At 40.4% G+C, this 17,228-nt stretch overlaps 1 protein-coding gene across 4 annotated transcripts in view; it reads left to right on the top strand.

Annotated features, from left to right (window-relative positions):
* Positions 1-17,228, top strand: part of KMT5B (lysine methyltransferase 5B) — a 52,982-nt gene that overhangs the window by 17,507 nt on the left and 18,247 nt on the right. For 3 of the 4 annotated variants that reach the window (XM_005307298.5, XM_042862154.2, XM_065591986.1), the window contains one exon: positions 15,637-15,802. In XM_005307298.5, the coding sequence (XP_005307355.1) occupies positions 15,637-15,802 (166 nt within the window). Of the gene's footprint in view, positions 1-14,594; positions 15,182-15,636; positions 15,803-17,228 lie in introns of those variants that run through there. The other variant, XM_042862155.2, reaches the window with a different exon arrangement.

The following is a 17,228-nucleotide window of genomic DNA, read 5'->3' as shown; positions in this document are numbered from 1 at the left end:
AGAATAATTTTTATCTAAGCACGACTATTTATATACAATCCCATTAGTAGATCATTGCTGTATTTTACTACGTCGAGTAGGTCTTGGATGTAGAAAAACAGGTTGACCAGTCCGATTGCTAAATTAATTCATGTTGTCATGCAATAAAATTAATGCACTAGTAAGGCCTTACACATTAGGGTTACATTGGTGCAGTGGTGCGTTAACAAACACTTGAAATCTGCAGGCCCATTCTAAAAAGCTGCATTTTCAGAATTCAGCGTCCATCCTTCTGCCATTCATTTAAGGAATGCTTTCATTCTTCAGGTGTATTTCAGGGTATTGGTTAGAATAGCCTCTTGAGTCCACAATAAAACTGCCTATTTAGGTAAGTATTCTTAAGGTCCTTGTTACTGCAGTATTTGAGCATCTGCTGTAGTTGGCCCAGCTGATTACCGATGCTACTGCAATTAAAGGAGCCCTCTTTCTATTGCATGGGAAGTCAGATGAAGGAGATAGGTGTATATGTGATTCTGTAGCTTCCTGTCAAGGCAATGATCAAGCAGAGAAATTATTTCTCCTTTCTTTGTTTTATGATTGACATGCCAACTTCATAAATGTGTAATGTTTTCTGGTTATAAGACTACAACGAGCAAACTACATTTCTTCATTTTTTTGTTTGTTTTAAGATGTTACTGATTTCAAACAAATGGCTGTGAAACAAAAGACTATCACTATGTATTTCTTCCTTTCTCAGGCCTGTAAAGCAATGTTACAGGCAGTGTACAATTAGACTTTAAGTGTAATAGTTATTAAATTTGAAGCAGTGTGGGAAACATATTTTGGTGAAGCTTAAAGCTTCCATCAAAAACACATTTTCCCAATTCTGTTGAGAGAGTATCTTATTGCAATGAATTAAAATAAAGGCATCAGCATAGTTCTTATTTCGCTTCTCTTGGTCACATCTGGTTATTGTCATGGCCAGACAGCTTGGATTTTGTTGCTTTTATCTAGTAAGGTGTTTTTCTTGTTTTGCGTTATCTTATGAGGTAAAAAACTTCAGATGCAGAATGACTAGATAATTGTTCAGAGAATAACAAACACTAGTACCAGGACATGACGTGATAGTAGAAATTAAATTTAGTTTCACAACTCTTAATTTTGGAACATCTTCAGCTTCAGTGTTAAGAGATCTTGCAAACAATTCACCATGTATATTGAAGTGTGTCTAAAACAAAACATCCAGTCATGGTAGAAAATGCACTTTTTTTCCTTCAGGCAAGTTGAGAGGAGGCTGCTATGCAAATGGTTGTCACAAATATTTTACAGTAATCTTGAAGATGTTTGTATCTGCTGATTTGCATATGGTTACAAGGTTTGTATTTATGTAAACAACAGTCCAGCACAAGGCTGACTGAAGGTCAACGTTCACTTACATCTCTGGAAGCCAAGATCTTATTTTCTGCTGCAACTGGATAAATATACAAATATCTTTTGTTATATACAAATTTTCTCTGTGGGTCTGATTTAGCAGTTAAAGGTTCTTTAAGGATTTGTTATTTGCACAGAAATCATTAGGCAGGGCAAGACAAGACCTCTTTAAAATTCTTAGTAAAACATTTAAATTAACATTTTCCCTTTCCTCTTTTTGCCCTCCTCCACCTACTGTTGACTGAGCTACTGCTGTCAAATAGAAAATAAGTGTGGTGAATTTTGTATTGTATGTTACTGGTGATTTTATTATTGTCTCTGAAACATTAGTGAAAGAATATGACATCTGAAATAATATGCCTGGATTTAGTTAGAAACTTTAATCACGTTAATGCAGTATTCTCATGACCATGCCTCCTCAGAGCCCCACATGTGCCATGTGAATCACCAAATCCCTTTGAATAGTAGTTGGTTGGTGTTTTGAAGAGGAAATATTATAAGATAAAGGGGTGCTCTGGTAAGCATCCCACCAGACTCCTAGAATTTGGAGAAGTCACCTATACTGGGATCACAAGAAGAATAGAAGCAGGTGGACTGGTCATCTATGGCAAGATGGATCCATCTGACTAAAGCACCAGAAGTCAGTGCCCTTTGAATACTCCAATAGATGGGATATTGGAGACTCAAATTATCATAGTACCAAGCTCCTACTACTTCACCTTCAGGGTCTATCAAAATGGTTTAAGTGAGATTTTCTCTGTACCTCAGCGTTTCCTAGAGCTTTGCAAATAGGACCTTGATGCTATGAAAGCCATGTTTCTGGAGCAAGCTGGTATCACTTTCAAATCCATTGGATCACAGTTCTTACTGAATCTAATTTTGGTGATTTGAACTTCTTGAAACCAAGAAAAACAGGTTTCTTTTCCACTTTCTACTGCAACGCTATGTAAAAAGGAGCCTAGTTTTCTGTACTGGAGCATCTGTGGAGCATTAAATGTCATCTTAGGCAGCTTCAGAGTTTAAATCTTACCTAGGCTTTTCTCCATATGGGTATTGTGCATCTTAGGGCTTTTAGGCCTTTGATCCTCTGCCTCCTGAGTTAGTGATTTCTCCAGGGAGTGATGATGAAACAGGTCATTTTCTTTGTAGAAGGCAGTCTTGTCTGGGTTCCCTTACCTCAGCCCTCACAATTAGTAGTTCTGCTTGATGATGTCAAATGCTTCTAAAAGAGAAACTGGAAGGCCAGTCCTGAGGTTATTTTTCTACCACATCCTCTGACGAGGCTCTTACCCACTTTCTCCTTTCCTCTGAAGGCCCTGGTGTTACTGAGGACTTGATGGACTGATCGCTCTGGAGATCCATTTAGTGACTTTGCACAGAAATAACACATTATTTTAACATCTTGAATCTCCAAGAGAAAGTAGTCTTCTCTATCAATTAAAGTCTGCTGGAACTGGCTGAAGAGGTCTGCAACCAGTCTGTCTTGGCTGCCTTGGTTTCTAGGAAATCACATGCTTTGGACCAAGAGCTAGGGAGGAATTTGAGCTAATCTCTCAATATTCTTCCACACGCTCACTTGTGGTTTTGGTTGCAAATGATAAATCGGAAGCTGGGAAAATGGCATTTACCCCGGGAAACAAAACATCCAGAAGTTAGGTATGCCTAATAGGTTATTTCTCTGCAGTCCTGATGCTCAAGGCCTCTTGCTGCCAGGCTGTTATGCCCCTATGTAAGTCCTAATTATAGTTTAGGATGGCCTTTTAGGCCCAATTTATTCTAATGGACAAAAAAGGAGTTCCTCAAGGTCTTTGAGGACCCATAAGTCTATGTAGGCATTTGCTTAGGATCCCTTTTGACATATCCAGTGAAGCTGTTTGGTTTTGACCATGCCAGTCTTTCTTGCGGAAGATCTTTCTGGCTGTGGAATTTTGAACTTTTGGCACAGGCTGAAGGCAACATAATGGATTCACTCTTCTAAGGGACTGATGAGGCCTTAAAGAAACTGAAGGCCACCAGACCCACAGCCAGGTTTCTAAATTTGAATCACTTGGCTCCTAAAAGGTGCCTTCTGGTTCCAAATGTTGCAGTTTCGAGAGTACTCTTCTGGAGCTGCCTGGCACAGGGCCCAGACAGTCTTGGAAGTCTTTCCATCCCCGTTGGAGGAGGAAAAGCTTTCTCCTCTACGCTGCAGCAGTATGCAATGCATCTAGGCAGTATCTGAGGATGGGACTAATAACCAGTTGTAAGACTTAGATTTTTCACCCTTTTCCCTCTTTTACTCTTGTTTGGTAACTGTTCCTTTTTTGGGGGAGGTGGGCAAGCCATTTCTTCAGACTGAATCTTACACATGGTCAAACAGGGATGCACCTTTAGTTTGAAACCATGCCAAAACCCAAGCTCTGTTCCGTACCCTTTTTAGACATCCTTCTCACACACTGCTGGAAAAAGTAGTGTTGACTCTCTGTTGAAAATGGGAGCTCTGTAGATGTGGTGCCAAAACCTTTCTCCTGATATTTTTCACTTTCTGAAAGACTTAGTAGCCTGCACCCTGTTCTGGCCACTTGCAGATTGAATAATACCTAAGGAAATCCAGATTCCACATGGTTTTGTTAGGGAGCATAATTCCTATCATCAACTCTCAGGACTAGTTCAGGGGCCTTGGCTTTCAAGATTCTCGTTTCCCTGTCTCAATAAGGAAGACATAAGAAGTACTTTAGATTCATGGCAGGCAACAAGCACTACTAGTATAAGGTGTTGAGCTTTGGGCTGGCAGCAACTCCTTGTGTATTCACCAAGTGCTTGATAGTGGTTGTAACTGACCTGCTTTGTTGAGACGTGCAGATGTATTTATTGCTTGTCTGGCTCATAGGAGCTCAGTTGTACAGCAGGGTAGCTTCTACTATGGGGCGGGTAGGGGGATTGCTTTCTCTCTATTTATCTGAAAGTAAATAAATCTTGGTCTCAACTTAGGCTCTAAGCTTTGTAGGGGATACAGTAGATTCTGCAAGGGCTCTAGCTTGATTCTCAGAATATCAGAGATCCGATCTAGACAGTAGACCCAGCTAAATCCAGCCCAAAACAGTCAATGGGATTTTTATTTGAAAATGTTCAGCCTGAGGGTCACCTGCATGTTGTCACTTCTTTTGTGTTGCTGCAGATGTGCTCCTTGCAAGGGTGATGGAATCTGTACAGAACAAGTGTTCTCAGCTTGATATCCTTCTCCCTCAGCAGACTCTTGATGGAGCACACTGCTAGAGAGTGTCTTGAAGGGGGTCCCCTTCTCTTCGCCTGCTGTTGAGATAACTGTAGCCTTTAATCTGGGCTGTACTCTTCTGAACTAGAAAGGGTAGTGCTGTGTCACCTCTGAGTCAGGAGGCAATCCGTCTGTGAGAGTGGTGCATCTGAAACAAACGGGGACACTCTGCTCTGCATCTGGCTAGCACAAACAATACCTCACTTGACAATCTGAGTTGGCATCGTACAGATCTGCATAAGAGATCACTCAGATTCTGGTGGTCGTCCAGATATGGGCTTCCTTGTTGTATGCCAAGACAAGTGTCTGAAATGCTACTTGAGATCACAATGCATATCAGGTGTTCTGCCTTTTGTAATAAGAAAGAAGACTCCTCTACTCCTTTTGGTTTTTTTTCTTTTCCCCAAAATACTGGGGAAGGTTCAACAGGATCATTGATCTCAGGCATGTCAGGTTGGCCCTGTCCAGAAGTCGTCTAGTCACTTCTCCAGAGTGAAGATTTTTTGTCCCAGCTGAATGGTAGGGTAGCTCACCCAGACCTCAAGTGGTTTCACTTGGCAATATTGTTGATGGGTTTCTAGGTCAAGATGTCTTCTTGTTGCCCTACTGGAGTCCAAAAAGCCATGTGGTAGGAAGTGTTATGCTGCCAATTGAGCCAGTTTAAGAGGTTTGTCTGGGTCCAGTTATATTGGGCTTTCTCTTTGCTGTAAAGGCTATCCTATTTTTAGCTATGGCTAAGGTCTGCTTATGGTCCATGGTATTTTGTGAAACATTTTTTTAAAGGGTCTTACAAACTAGTATCCTCCCATTGTGAAACCTAACTGATATGGGAGACTTGACTTTGGGGTTAATCAAACCTGTAGAAGGGCCCATTCATCTGGATTCTTGCTCACTATACCGCCTCTCACTGAAGGTATCATTTCCGGTGGCCTCTTCCTTGGCCATGAGCTTCATGAAGTTACAAGCCTTGGCAGTCAACCCACCTTCTACTGCAATGGTTCTCAAACTTTTGTACTGGTGACCCCTTTCGCACAGCAAGCCTCTGAGTGCGACCCCCCCCCCCTTATAAATTAAAGACACATTTTTATATATTTAATACCATTATAAATGCTGGAGGCAAAGCGGGGTTTGGGGTGGAGGATGACAGCTCGCAACCCCCCATGTAATAACCTCGTGACCCCTGAGGGGTCCTGACCCCCAGTTTGAGAACCTCTGTTCTACAGCATTCAACAAAGACAAGGCAGTTTTTAAGTCTCATCCCAAATTTTCACATTAATGGTATTAGACTGTCTTCTCAGTCTGTCGGTATTGCTGCCTATCTTTCCCAAAGCTCCATGGTGTTCCTGGGGAAGTGAGTCACATCCTGGATGCGGAGAGCTGTCATCTACCACTTTAGGTAGAACTAAGATATTTGGAAAGTGAAACAATTTTTGTCCATTGGAGAAAAAGCTAGAGGTCAGATTTTCTAAATGGATAAGACTGCGTTTAGTAATGTTATGAACTAGCTGATGCTCATTGCATCTGAAGATCTCCTCCTGGATTTACGGGGCTAGGTAGCTGGCTTTCCAAATGGTATAGCTCCACAGCAAGCCCTTATCTGAAATCTTTAGGGCTGTTATGTGGACTTCACCTCACACCCACACATTCTCTCATCATTGCATAAAGAACACATCCTGATTTCAGGAGAGCAGTGCTTCAGTTGTTGTTTAACTCTGCAGAGCACCTCAGCTCCCACCTCCTCAAGGAATTCACTGCTTGTTAATGTTTCATACAGCAGGGTTCTATGGAGATAGCAGCATAGAGAAGCAAAGTGGATGGGCTACCAGCAGTAAATCTTGTTCTATAAATTCATTGCCTCCACAGAACCACACTGAATCTCCCCTCTACTTCAAAGCCCAACTCTAAATAAGGCTTCTATAAGTAGAGGAATTCCAGGAACCACTAGAGGGCTGGCATATTTATACCCTTGACTAGTGAAACCTAGAATGTGATGGAATTTGCGCACGTGCTCAAACTGCGAAGGCTTGCTAAATATGATTCTATGGTCATGTAATTAAGCACACATTTCCTAAGTTGTGGCTCTGTGGCGGTAATGTATTGGAAAACATGTGTTTACAATCGGTAAGTAGCCCCTTTATAGAGCAGTTTACTGTTTCATGTCAAAGTTTATCTGCATTCTTGAGACCCAGATTCCTAGAAATATCTAGATACTGAAAGTTAACTTTATTTCATTTTGAAAAACCACTGTGGTCTAAAATCTGTGCATTGTCCAATTTTTTGATTCTTTAGTTTTATCTTGCTAACAATAAGTTCCATGACTTTATTGGGGTTTTTTTCTTCTGCAAGACGACATGGCTGTTTTGGATTTAACTAATTTGCTGCTGTCTAAGGTATCGGGTGCATTGGGTAAAATGTTTCCCCAGGCTGTCCTATATAAGTGGTACATCACAACATTCAATTGAATTTCAGTGGAGTATAGCAACTTCAAAAGAACCTCCACACAGTAGCTGGACTGGAGTGATAACAGTAGAATGAAATGATAAACTGTATTTATGAAGTGGAGATGGAGGTTAGGAGGAAGAGAAATAACTTCTGAATATCTTAGCCAAAACAGAAAAACATTTACTTGCTGCCCTGATCAATGAAATGATGTTGCTGAGGGTCTTTTTCTGCTTAAATTTTAGACACATTTAAAGATTGGACATATAAGTTTGAGTTTTAATTTTGCAATAGGTTTCTTGAACTGAAACTGACTACATTATTGGGGTGTTTCCCCCTTGTTATCCATTGAAGATATAGTTTTTGTTTTGGCATACAGGTTAAGAAGCTGGCTTTTCTTAATGACAGCATTGAAGATTAAGTGCAGAAATAGACTTGATTTAAAAAAAAAAAAACCCAAAGTAGTACCCACTAGCTTTTGTAAACTATAAAGTTTACAAATATTGTCTGTGTGAAGACCATGCATTATATTACTTTTTATTTCATATGTATTTTAAAAGTAAATTAAAAAACATTTCCTGTTTGGTTATATTTGGAACTGAATTTTTTGTATTCATTGTGTGGCATTGTCTTCAATGCTCCAGAGCCTTACACTGTTTGTCTTTATATTCATGCTATAGTGCTACTGATGTAATATAAGATTCTGTTTTCACGTCCACCAAAGCAAACTATCTTCTGAATAAAGTGCCTGTCATTCAAGCAAAGACCTTTTGGGATGCAATTTTTGGTAACCTCCAACGTGTCTTTCTCTTCATTTTCCTTAGTCTAAGTTTAAGAAGCAGCTGTAGCATTTTATAACTTCCTCATTCACCGGTGCAGCATGTCAGATATGTGCACTATATGGAGCATCATTCTGTATCTCTTGCAGGATCATTTTACCCTTTTTGTTCAAACTCACTGCTCTCAGTGACTGAATTAATCAAGGTACTGTACTCCTGAACTTACCAGAACCTCTCCTTTAACTTCCTTTATAGGCAAGCATCTCACTGACCCTTGGCTTTATACCTTGGACTTTCAAGATTCTTTAAGTAACCCCGAGGTAAGAGAAACTTCAGAGAGAGAGAGAGAGCTTTGGTTCTCTGTAGCTGTTCTCTTGACAGCCTTACTTAATAAGGCCTTCTCAGTTATAAGGGCCAAACTGGGACAAGACAATCATCTAGCTAGATCTCATATTCCAACAGCCTCAGCTATTGTGGGATCTCATTGATGAGAAAAAACTACTTACTATACAGGGTAATTTGAAATATTACTATTCTCCAGCACATCAAAAGAAGGGAAATGACTTTCTTTAAAGATGTTATCAATGCAGAATTTTCATTCTTAGCTCTCTTGGCTCCAGCATGAGTCATGCAGGAATCTCCTTAGCTCATGAGATTTTTGGCCCTTTGAGGCAGTTGTAGATTGTCTCAAGGGGACTGTCTTAATCAGCAGGCTTCAACATCATGTGCCTCAAAGGACCCAGAACATTCCATTTTGTTTTTTCTCCCCCTCTCCCCTGACTAAAGCTGGCAAAGGAGCTTATTGCAGGAGCTGCCCTAAAGTTCTAACCAGCACAGCTCTGGTTCGCCCTGCAGCCTCTATTTAGAAGCTGGGTATCTTTTTCTGTTATCTAGCTTTGAGCTAGTCACTTACTTTTTGAATCAGTAAAGTTTTCTCCTTTAGCTCACGTTTTTATGTATGTTAAGATTTTCTTTTTAGGTTCTTTTAAATTCAGATTTCGGCATTATTGGGGAATTCTCAATCTGCTATTTCCAATGGATGAAATCTGGGTTCTAGCAGAAAGTGCCATTGAGAGAGAGAGAGAGAACACCTGAGGTGTGGAGTTCAGGCTCTTACTGATGCTGTTTGGACTGGCAGAAAGTGCTGGTTGAAAACTGTCATGTGACCCAGTGCTAAGTCAAAACACTACTTGTGAAGACCCTTGGTTCCTCTCAAGTATGACGATCTCAGGCTGTTTTAAGGAGGACTATACCTCTAGGATTCCTTGGCGTATTTGAAGCAGCAGTACCTTGAGGCAAATCAGCACCTTTAGGGTATGTGTGGAAGAACATCTCTGAGTGTGTTGGTGCCTTTCATCAGCACTTTGGAGTCCAGGACTCTTGGCAGTTTTCTCAACTCCTAGATGATGATGTTTACATCACCATGTTCTGACAGTACCTACGCAATTGGTCTGTGAACATTCTTGGGCCATAGGCTTTTACAGAATGTGTTTAGAAATTCCGTCATGTTGGCACCATTGAAGTCAGTGCCACATGCCATAATGTCATGCATTGTATGCAGTGCTGTTGTAGCCGTGTTGGTTTTTCCCTCTGACTGGAGTGGTGTTAACTGGTCACTTCACCTTGAATGATTCCTTGAAATATATGTTCACTCTGCTAAACAATCTGTTTCACCTTCTATTTAGCTGTGACACTCTGAGTATATTTCCCAGACCTGAAGAAGAGCTCTGTGTAAGCTCAAAAGCTTGTCTCTCTCACCTATAGAAGTTGGTCCAATAAAAGATATTCTCTCACCCAGTTTATCTCTATAATATCATGGATTCATATTGCTGGAACCAGAATCCCTCAGTGTATCCATGGGGATCATGACTGTGCACTGTTTACTATCATCTGAGTCTTGTCACCATCCTGAAAAGATTCTCCATGTGCTTCGGGAGGCCTTGATATAGCTTTCGAACCAGCAAATCTTTTGGAGTTTACCCAAATGTACAGGTTCTGTGCATTATGGTTTTACAGGCGTGCAGCACCTCAAAAGCCCTACTTCCATTTTCAGATTTTGGAGACTATGCACAGCATGATATTTCTCTGATCTGTTTCAGGATTTCTATTTTTTTTTTTTCCCCACTCGTCCTTTTGGGAGGCTCTGAGTTTCAAGACCTTTGGATTCCTTAATGCACCCCTATTTAATTGAAGAACACTTTTTACAGACCTACTGGGGAAATTTCCTTGGCAAATCAAAATCCCAGGTTCTTACTTCAGTAGAACACTGTCTCTCTCTGCTACTTATGATCACAGAGGAGGTATGGGCATTTCACTACAATATGAATACTTGTCAGCACCCTAGATGAGACTCCTAGTCTGCCTGTGGAGTCAGGATGTCATAGGGAATTTCAGATCTGTGGGGACCTCTTGGACTATAAAACATACTTGTTCTCCCTCTTGTTCCCATGGTTCCTGGAAGCTTGAGGTTTTTGTTTCCCTTTTTTGCATCTGGACCCAATGTTTGGTGTCACTGTCTGTCTGCTATCCTTCCTTCCTTTCCTTGAGATGAGGTTAGAATAAGTTTTCTTGCTTTGATTAGCAAGTGCCAGAGTTCTCTCTGTGCACACCAAGATGGAGTCTCTTATAAGACTCTCTGCACATCCAGTGCTGGTCTCATTGGGTGGCATTATAATATTCAAAATCCAAACCCATCCCAGGAGGAAACAGATGCATCAAAGCCAAGTGATATGCACACTCACTGACAGTTAATTACATTCAAGATACAGTTTTAAGTATGTGATGTCCTCAAGCAGGTCTCCCTACTCCCAACATCTCAGAAGGAGGCTACAAAGAGATTTCGGCCATCTATGGTGACTTTTTAATTGCACATAGACTCCTTTTTAAATAGCTCCACTTGTTGGAATATAATTTCCTATACTTATCCTAGTTTAATTTGGCACTGTATGTTTGTCAGCCTATCATGAGACAACTATCAGATCTCGACACTTCAAATTCAGCGTTAAAAGGCACCCTTTTATGTTTCAGACAGAACTGTTGAAGGCTTCTTTGATTAACTCTGTATTTGTGAGCTAAGGTGCCTTGTGTACAAGATCACTTTCCACATGGGAGTGACTTCAGCTCCTAGAATTAGTATGCTTCATACACTAGGGATTGACTCACCTTATAGCAGATTTTACAATAAAGGGTGCTGCTATGGACTCATACAACATTTCCTAACCCAGATGGGTTGTGTTTTATTTTTGTGAGACTTCCCGTGTGGTGTGTTTGTTTTGTTTAACTTTTCCCCAACACCTGCATGCTCAACCCAGAAAAGTGGCCCTTCTCCAAGCCCTTAACTTAAGACTCTCTGGGGGGTTCTTGGAGCAGATGAAAAGCCTTGGAAATGCAATCAGTTTTCTGTTTTTTACCTCTTATTTCCTCGGTAATGCTGTCGCTAGAGCAACATGTTAAAAGACTGTCTGGGAAGCTGTCTTGTGTCTTGAAGACAGTATTTCAATTGATACCAGTCCTAAACAGAATACTTCCCATTGCCTACTATAGGAAGATTTTCAGTCCTGGGCATAGGATCATGTGGTTGCTTTACATATATCCATAAATTTTCAAGTATTTTTGAGCGGATTTGATCTTGAGGATGGAACTACAACTTCAGTCTGTTTTTTGTAGTATGAAGAGCCCAAACTCTTTGCTTATAGGGCTTGCCTTTTTTTTTTTTTTTTTTTTTTTTTTTTTTTTTTTTTAAATATGTTCCCAATTACAAGAAATCAGACTTCATTGTGACTTTTTTATAGTCACATTCTCACTTACTGATTTGGATTTTTCCTTGTTTGCTTTGCCTATTATAGTATTTAATTATTTCATGAGTATTGGGACTTCCCTCAAACTATTTACTCCCCAAAAGTGAAAATCTTACATTGATAGTATCTTCAGAGAAGGGAAAATTATGCTGCTTCTCTAAATATATTATGCAGGCTTCTCACTCACCTAGCCACCCGCTTCCCCTCTGAATTTGAGTTTTTAAATATTGAGAGGATGTCTTGTGCATTTGCCCTATGGGCACTCTTTCCTCCATTTCCTATCTGGTTGACTTTTGGTATTATTTGATATATATTTATTTTTTAAAAAGCATATGAGTAAATGAATTGTTTGGCTTTATCAATTTGGAGTTTAGGGGACTACTTGCTTCCTTCTCTTAAAAGGAACTGGCTGGAATGTTCTGGAGCCTCCAGGGCATTGAAGCATAATTAGTAAGGCAGTGTCTTTGAACTGGTCTATAAGTGCCTCAGAGGACCAAAAATCCTAAGAACTAGGGGATTTTCCCTCCATAACTCATGTTGGAGATCTAAGACTGAGACTCCTGCATGATGTCATCTTCATAGAAACAGAATTTTAAGGTAAGTACTCATGATTTTCCCTTCTATCTGTAGTCCTCAATTCTACAGATGCCTCTTGTGAGGGGAACTATGTTTTTGGTTTAAATAACCATAAAGGTGCTAAAGCCGTTTAGTCAGCTCAACAATAAAAGTTGAGGACTAATTCACAGGGAAAACCAGATAAGATACTGCCATATCCATTGCAACTAAAGGTGTACACAAACTGTTGCTGTACAGTGTTTCATGTAATGTGATTGCTAGGTGTCCTTCCTAGTTTTGGTCAAGTAAGCGTAGTTCACTGCTTACTGAGGAAATTGATCAGACAATGGAAAGATGAAGCAGAAAACAAGCAAGAAGTCCTACTCTAACATTAGAGGCTGTTTCAATTTAGGATCCTCCATTTGGAATGGTTTGATGCTTGTATCTGAGAAGGCTCAGTTAAGTATGGTTATTAAATCCAGGTGTAGTCCCCTTTTTGCATCTTGGGAGTACTGGAATGAATTATCCTTTTAACATCTTCTGTGTGAGATGTGTATTGAGGGAGAATTTCCTAGTGTACAAAATGAGCAAAAGCATATCCTCAGTAGTCTGATTACATCGTTCTTCCAAATTGAGGTCTCTCTTCAGAGCTTGTTCAAGAGACAGCTGCCTCCTCCTCCTCTCTCCCCCCCCCGACCCCCGTTTGGAGCTATTCCTTGTATGAGAGGTCCATCTCCAGAATTTTGGCACAATAAACCAAAAATGGCATAATTTGATTTTTTTTTTGTAGGAGAGCATCTGTATTTACCTAAATCTTGCCACCTTATCAGACTTCATCCCAACCATTACAAAGCTAGTCAGTCTGATGTGTCTTCTCTTACAAAAGGTCATTTGCCAAGTTCTCTGCTCAGTGAGAATCTCTGGGCTTTGGATCTTTTGGATACTACAAAAAGATCAGTATGTTTCAAGAGAGCACAAAATGGAGACCCAGTGAAAAGCACACTAGTATAAAAGAACCATGAGGGTTTGGTTGTTTCCAGTACCAGCAGAAGTGCCATTACTAACATGAAGTCTTCCTCTTCTGCCTCCCACTTGTATCAAGGACACAAGAATGGTGGTTGTTTTTTTCCTGAGGCAGAAAGTGATTCAAGCTATTATTTGTTTGATTTTGATTTAACTTTTTTCATTAATTGTACCGTAGAGGAGAGCATCTTGATGTCTTCTGTTCTGAGGCAAGTAGCAAATGGGCAGTAAAGCATACTTGGAGAATACATGATTGGCAGCATTTCATTTTTATTTTATTTATTTATTTATTTGACACAAATGAAGTGTGCAAGTAATTCAGTGACCCACCTCAAAGAATTAATGGGATGTTATGGTCTCACCTAGCCTTGGTGATGTTTTAACCCAAATTAGCTCCAAGAGTTTTCTCAGAGTACGGTTTTTCTTGTTTGACGTGAAATATGCCGTTTGAGTGGTAGCTAAACCAAAAATAAGTATAGTAGGTCCCCATTGAAGACTCTGAAACAACCATGAGCCTCAAATAAGATATCTATGTCCTCTAGCTGGCCTATAGGGAAAGTCCTCTGCCCCATAGGGGTATGGTTCAGTCAACAGTTGTTAATAGATCGCTTATGCAACAGAGATGTCTTATATAAACAAATAGATATTTAGAGGCAAAAAACCTGCAAAAGAATTTTTTTCTTGTGGCCTCTGTGGGAACAGTCCCCTGACATATACCAGGTACTCAAAAATTTGGGCTGCATGGCATATTGGTTGTCAGAAATCACTTACAGAGACTGCATGAACTTTGATGTTTTCTACTTGCTACTAAGGATAACATTTGTATTGCTTGGACATTTACAGTCCCAGCCTCCTGTAGCCAATACAGAGGAAAATGCCTTTTCTATCACCAGGAATTTCTCTTTGGCAGTAGTTCCCAAACTTGTTCCGCCACTTGTGCAGGGAAAGCCCCTGGCGGGCCGGGCTGGGTTGTTTACTTGCCGCGTCCGCAGGTTCGGCCGATCGCGGCTCCCACTGGCTGCGGTTCGCTGCTCCAGGCCAATGGGAGCTGCTGGAAGCGACGCGGGCTGGCTGCCGCTTCCAGCAGCTCCCATTGGCCTGGAGCAGCGAACTGCAGCCAGTGGGAGCCGCGGGCGGCTGAACCTGCCGCCCGCGCCGCTTCCAGCAGCGAACCGCAGTCAGTGGGAGCTGCGATCAGCCGAACCTGCGGACGCAGCAGGTAAACAACCCAGCCCGGCCTGCCAGGGGCTTTCCCTGCACAAGCGGCAGAACAAGTTTGGGAACCACTGCTCTTTGGTGTATGCCTTTCTTTTTCTTATAATCCTCAATATTTAGGGGGAAAGCTATCCTAGTTTCCTGTTTAACATTGGTTTTCAGATTCAGTGTTTTAGTGATTTGGCTAATCAGTTTCCTTTATTCCCTTTCTTTGGAAAGACTTTTTCTCTAAGGGTGGACACGCCATAGCTTAGGTCAAAGTAAAATCTTGAAAATCATTGGAGTGGGATACTTTTTTTTAATATATAATCTCCTGTGAGATTTATTCTTCATGTGTGTGCAAGTGTAGTCATAAAGCCATAGAAATGTGCATTATTGCTTTCTAAAAAAAGGGATGGATAAAGGGCTGGATACCATTAGGTAGAGAATTCACCACTTAGTAGCAAAATAAGGTGTAGGATTTATAGTGGGCTTTATAGAGTCAATATACTACATATTTTCTTTAGGCACCAGTTAACACTAAGTTTGGGTTAAGGTAATCTCCATCCTCAAACCAAGTATTGAAGTAATTGTGTTCTTCCATTTGTGCCTTTAGAATAACTGATTGTATTTCTTGTGTTAACTTCAGTTCACATCCCATTACTCTTAGTGGTAGATCTGAAGATGGAGAAAGAGGGATGAAATTATACAATAACAAACCAAAATCCTAGGTAGTTCTCCTAGTGTTAATATTATGGGGGGAGGGAGGAGAAGGGTTATGGTGGTTGGTTGGTTTTGTTGGATTTTTTTGCATTTGTTTTGTTTGGTAGCAAGGGAAGGGATATGAAAGCATTAAAATCATATTTCCTGTTTGATCATTGCTCCCTGAATGACCAATGATAACGTTTTTTCGTTACAGGATCTAAATTTCCTCAGCCAGATCTGCTGTATAGTTAGGAAACTATAATTTTCTCCATATTAAACATTTGTTAAAGTTCCCATTAAGCTGCTTCAGAGCTCTGGGAATGAGGGACCTAACCATGACTACATGATATGTAGCCCCCTTGATGCTAAGAGTTGAATAATCCTATTGCAAAATTTCTTGTCAGCAATGGAATGAGATATGTGAAAGGATTAAATAAGGATGAATAACAGTTGATTTAGAGTGGTTTTATTTTTATTTCAGGTTTCGACCTATAAAAGGAAGGCAGGAAGAGTTGAAAGAGGTGATTGAACGTTTTAAGAAAGATGAGCACTTAGAAAAAGCCTTCAAGTCCTTGACGTCAGGTGACTGGGCCCGGCACTATTTTCTTAACAAGAACAAAATGCAGGAAAGGTTGTTCAAGGAACATGTAGGTTTATTTATAATTGTTTTCAGATTACTTATATGTATTTCATATGCTTTCGTAGCCTTTTAAGGAGTATTTTGAATATTACTTAAGTGAGGGAACAGGAGAAGTAAAGAAAATAAAGCCACTGTGTAGCCTTACCTTTCTACCCATTTTCATCTTTAGATTTTTAAAACCCAAACTTCAAAAAAGTAAAATAAGATTATCTAATGAACTTGCCCAGAAATAAAAGTACACATGAATTTCCTTTTGCTGCAATCACACATAGGCAGACATACCTAGATGTCAAGCTTTTCCTGCTGTGTGTGGTCTCCTTTTGTAATTGGGTCTGTCAAAGGCCATCATTTTGTTTTCTCCCCCCATTCAAGTCAGACATTCCTGCTCCTAATGGAGGACTGTCAAGGGAGAGAAAATGCTTCCAATGTTGTTGTACGTGACTCTTTTCATTGGCAAGTTCTAAGATTGCCCCTCTTACTTCTTCGTGAATTGATAGGGGGTTCTTCTTGGTTTTAAAGTTTTGTTTTTTTTCCTGTTCTCAGACAGATTGTGTTAATACAATCTTTGTTTGGCAGCCTAGTGCTTCAAGTGCTACTCAGACATATCAGCTTATATTCTTTCAGACTTCCCGCCCTGAATTTCCTCAAGCCTCTGCTGGTGAAGTTCAGTTTCCCAGCACTTCAGTTTAGTCGAGTGATAATGGAGTAATGCAGCCCTTGCCCTGCCTTCCTTACAACCAGGTTGGGCATAGCTGATCAGATTCCAAAGACGCAAGAACGGTGCTTCCCTCTGCTCCCCTTGCTTAGGCAGATAGAGAATCAGTGACTGGTCCTCACCCTGAAGAGGTATTTCAGGAAGTTAAAGCCCCCAGGTCTCATGGCCAGAGGTCTTTGCATTCCTTTTCTGGAGGCCCGGAGTTTTATCCTAAAGTCTTATAACACTGCTCTACAGCCCAAATGCTTCTGAAATAAATGTAGTCAAACTTTACTAATTCTGGGTCACTGAGAACGAAAATGATGCTTAAAATTGTTGATTGGCTCTAGTTTTCAAGATATGCTATTGGGTCAGTATATACGACCCTTGACTTGGGAATGGCGGAGGATAAGTGAGTTATAAAGGGAAGGGATCTCAATTTAAACCAGAAATGACTAAAATACGTCTTTGACTGGATCTATGAATAAATCTATGACTGGGTTTGGACAGTACTTGCTTTTTAGGCAAAACAATGAATGATGCAATCTGAAGCTGGTATTGCATCATACATGATATGAATTGCATCATGTTATTCCTAGAAGTCATGGATGATGCAATCATAATGATGCTTACATCACTCTGCTGAACAAATTGCCCTATATCAGTTCTAGAAATCATACAGTGTCGTGCTCTCTTATTTGTCAGTGTTTGATTTTTGCAAAGGGGCACATTTCTGTTT

The sequence above is a fragment of the Chrysemys picta genome, chromosome 4, assembly GCF_011386835.1.
Source record: "Chrysemys picta bellii isolate R12L10 chromosome 4, ASM1138683v2, whole genome shotgun sequence".
Taxonomy (NCBI): Eukaryota; Metazoa; Chordata; order Testudines; family Emydidae; genus Chrysemys; species Chrysemys picta.
Note: the sequence above shows the minus strand (reverse complement) of the source record. Positions and strands in the feature narration are given on the sequence as shown.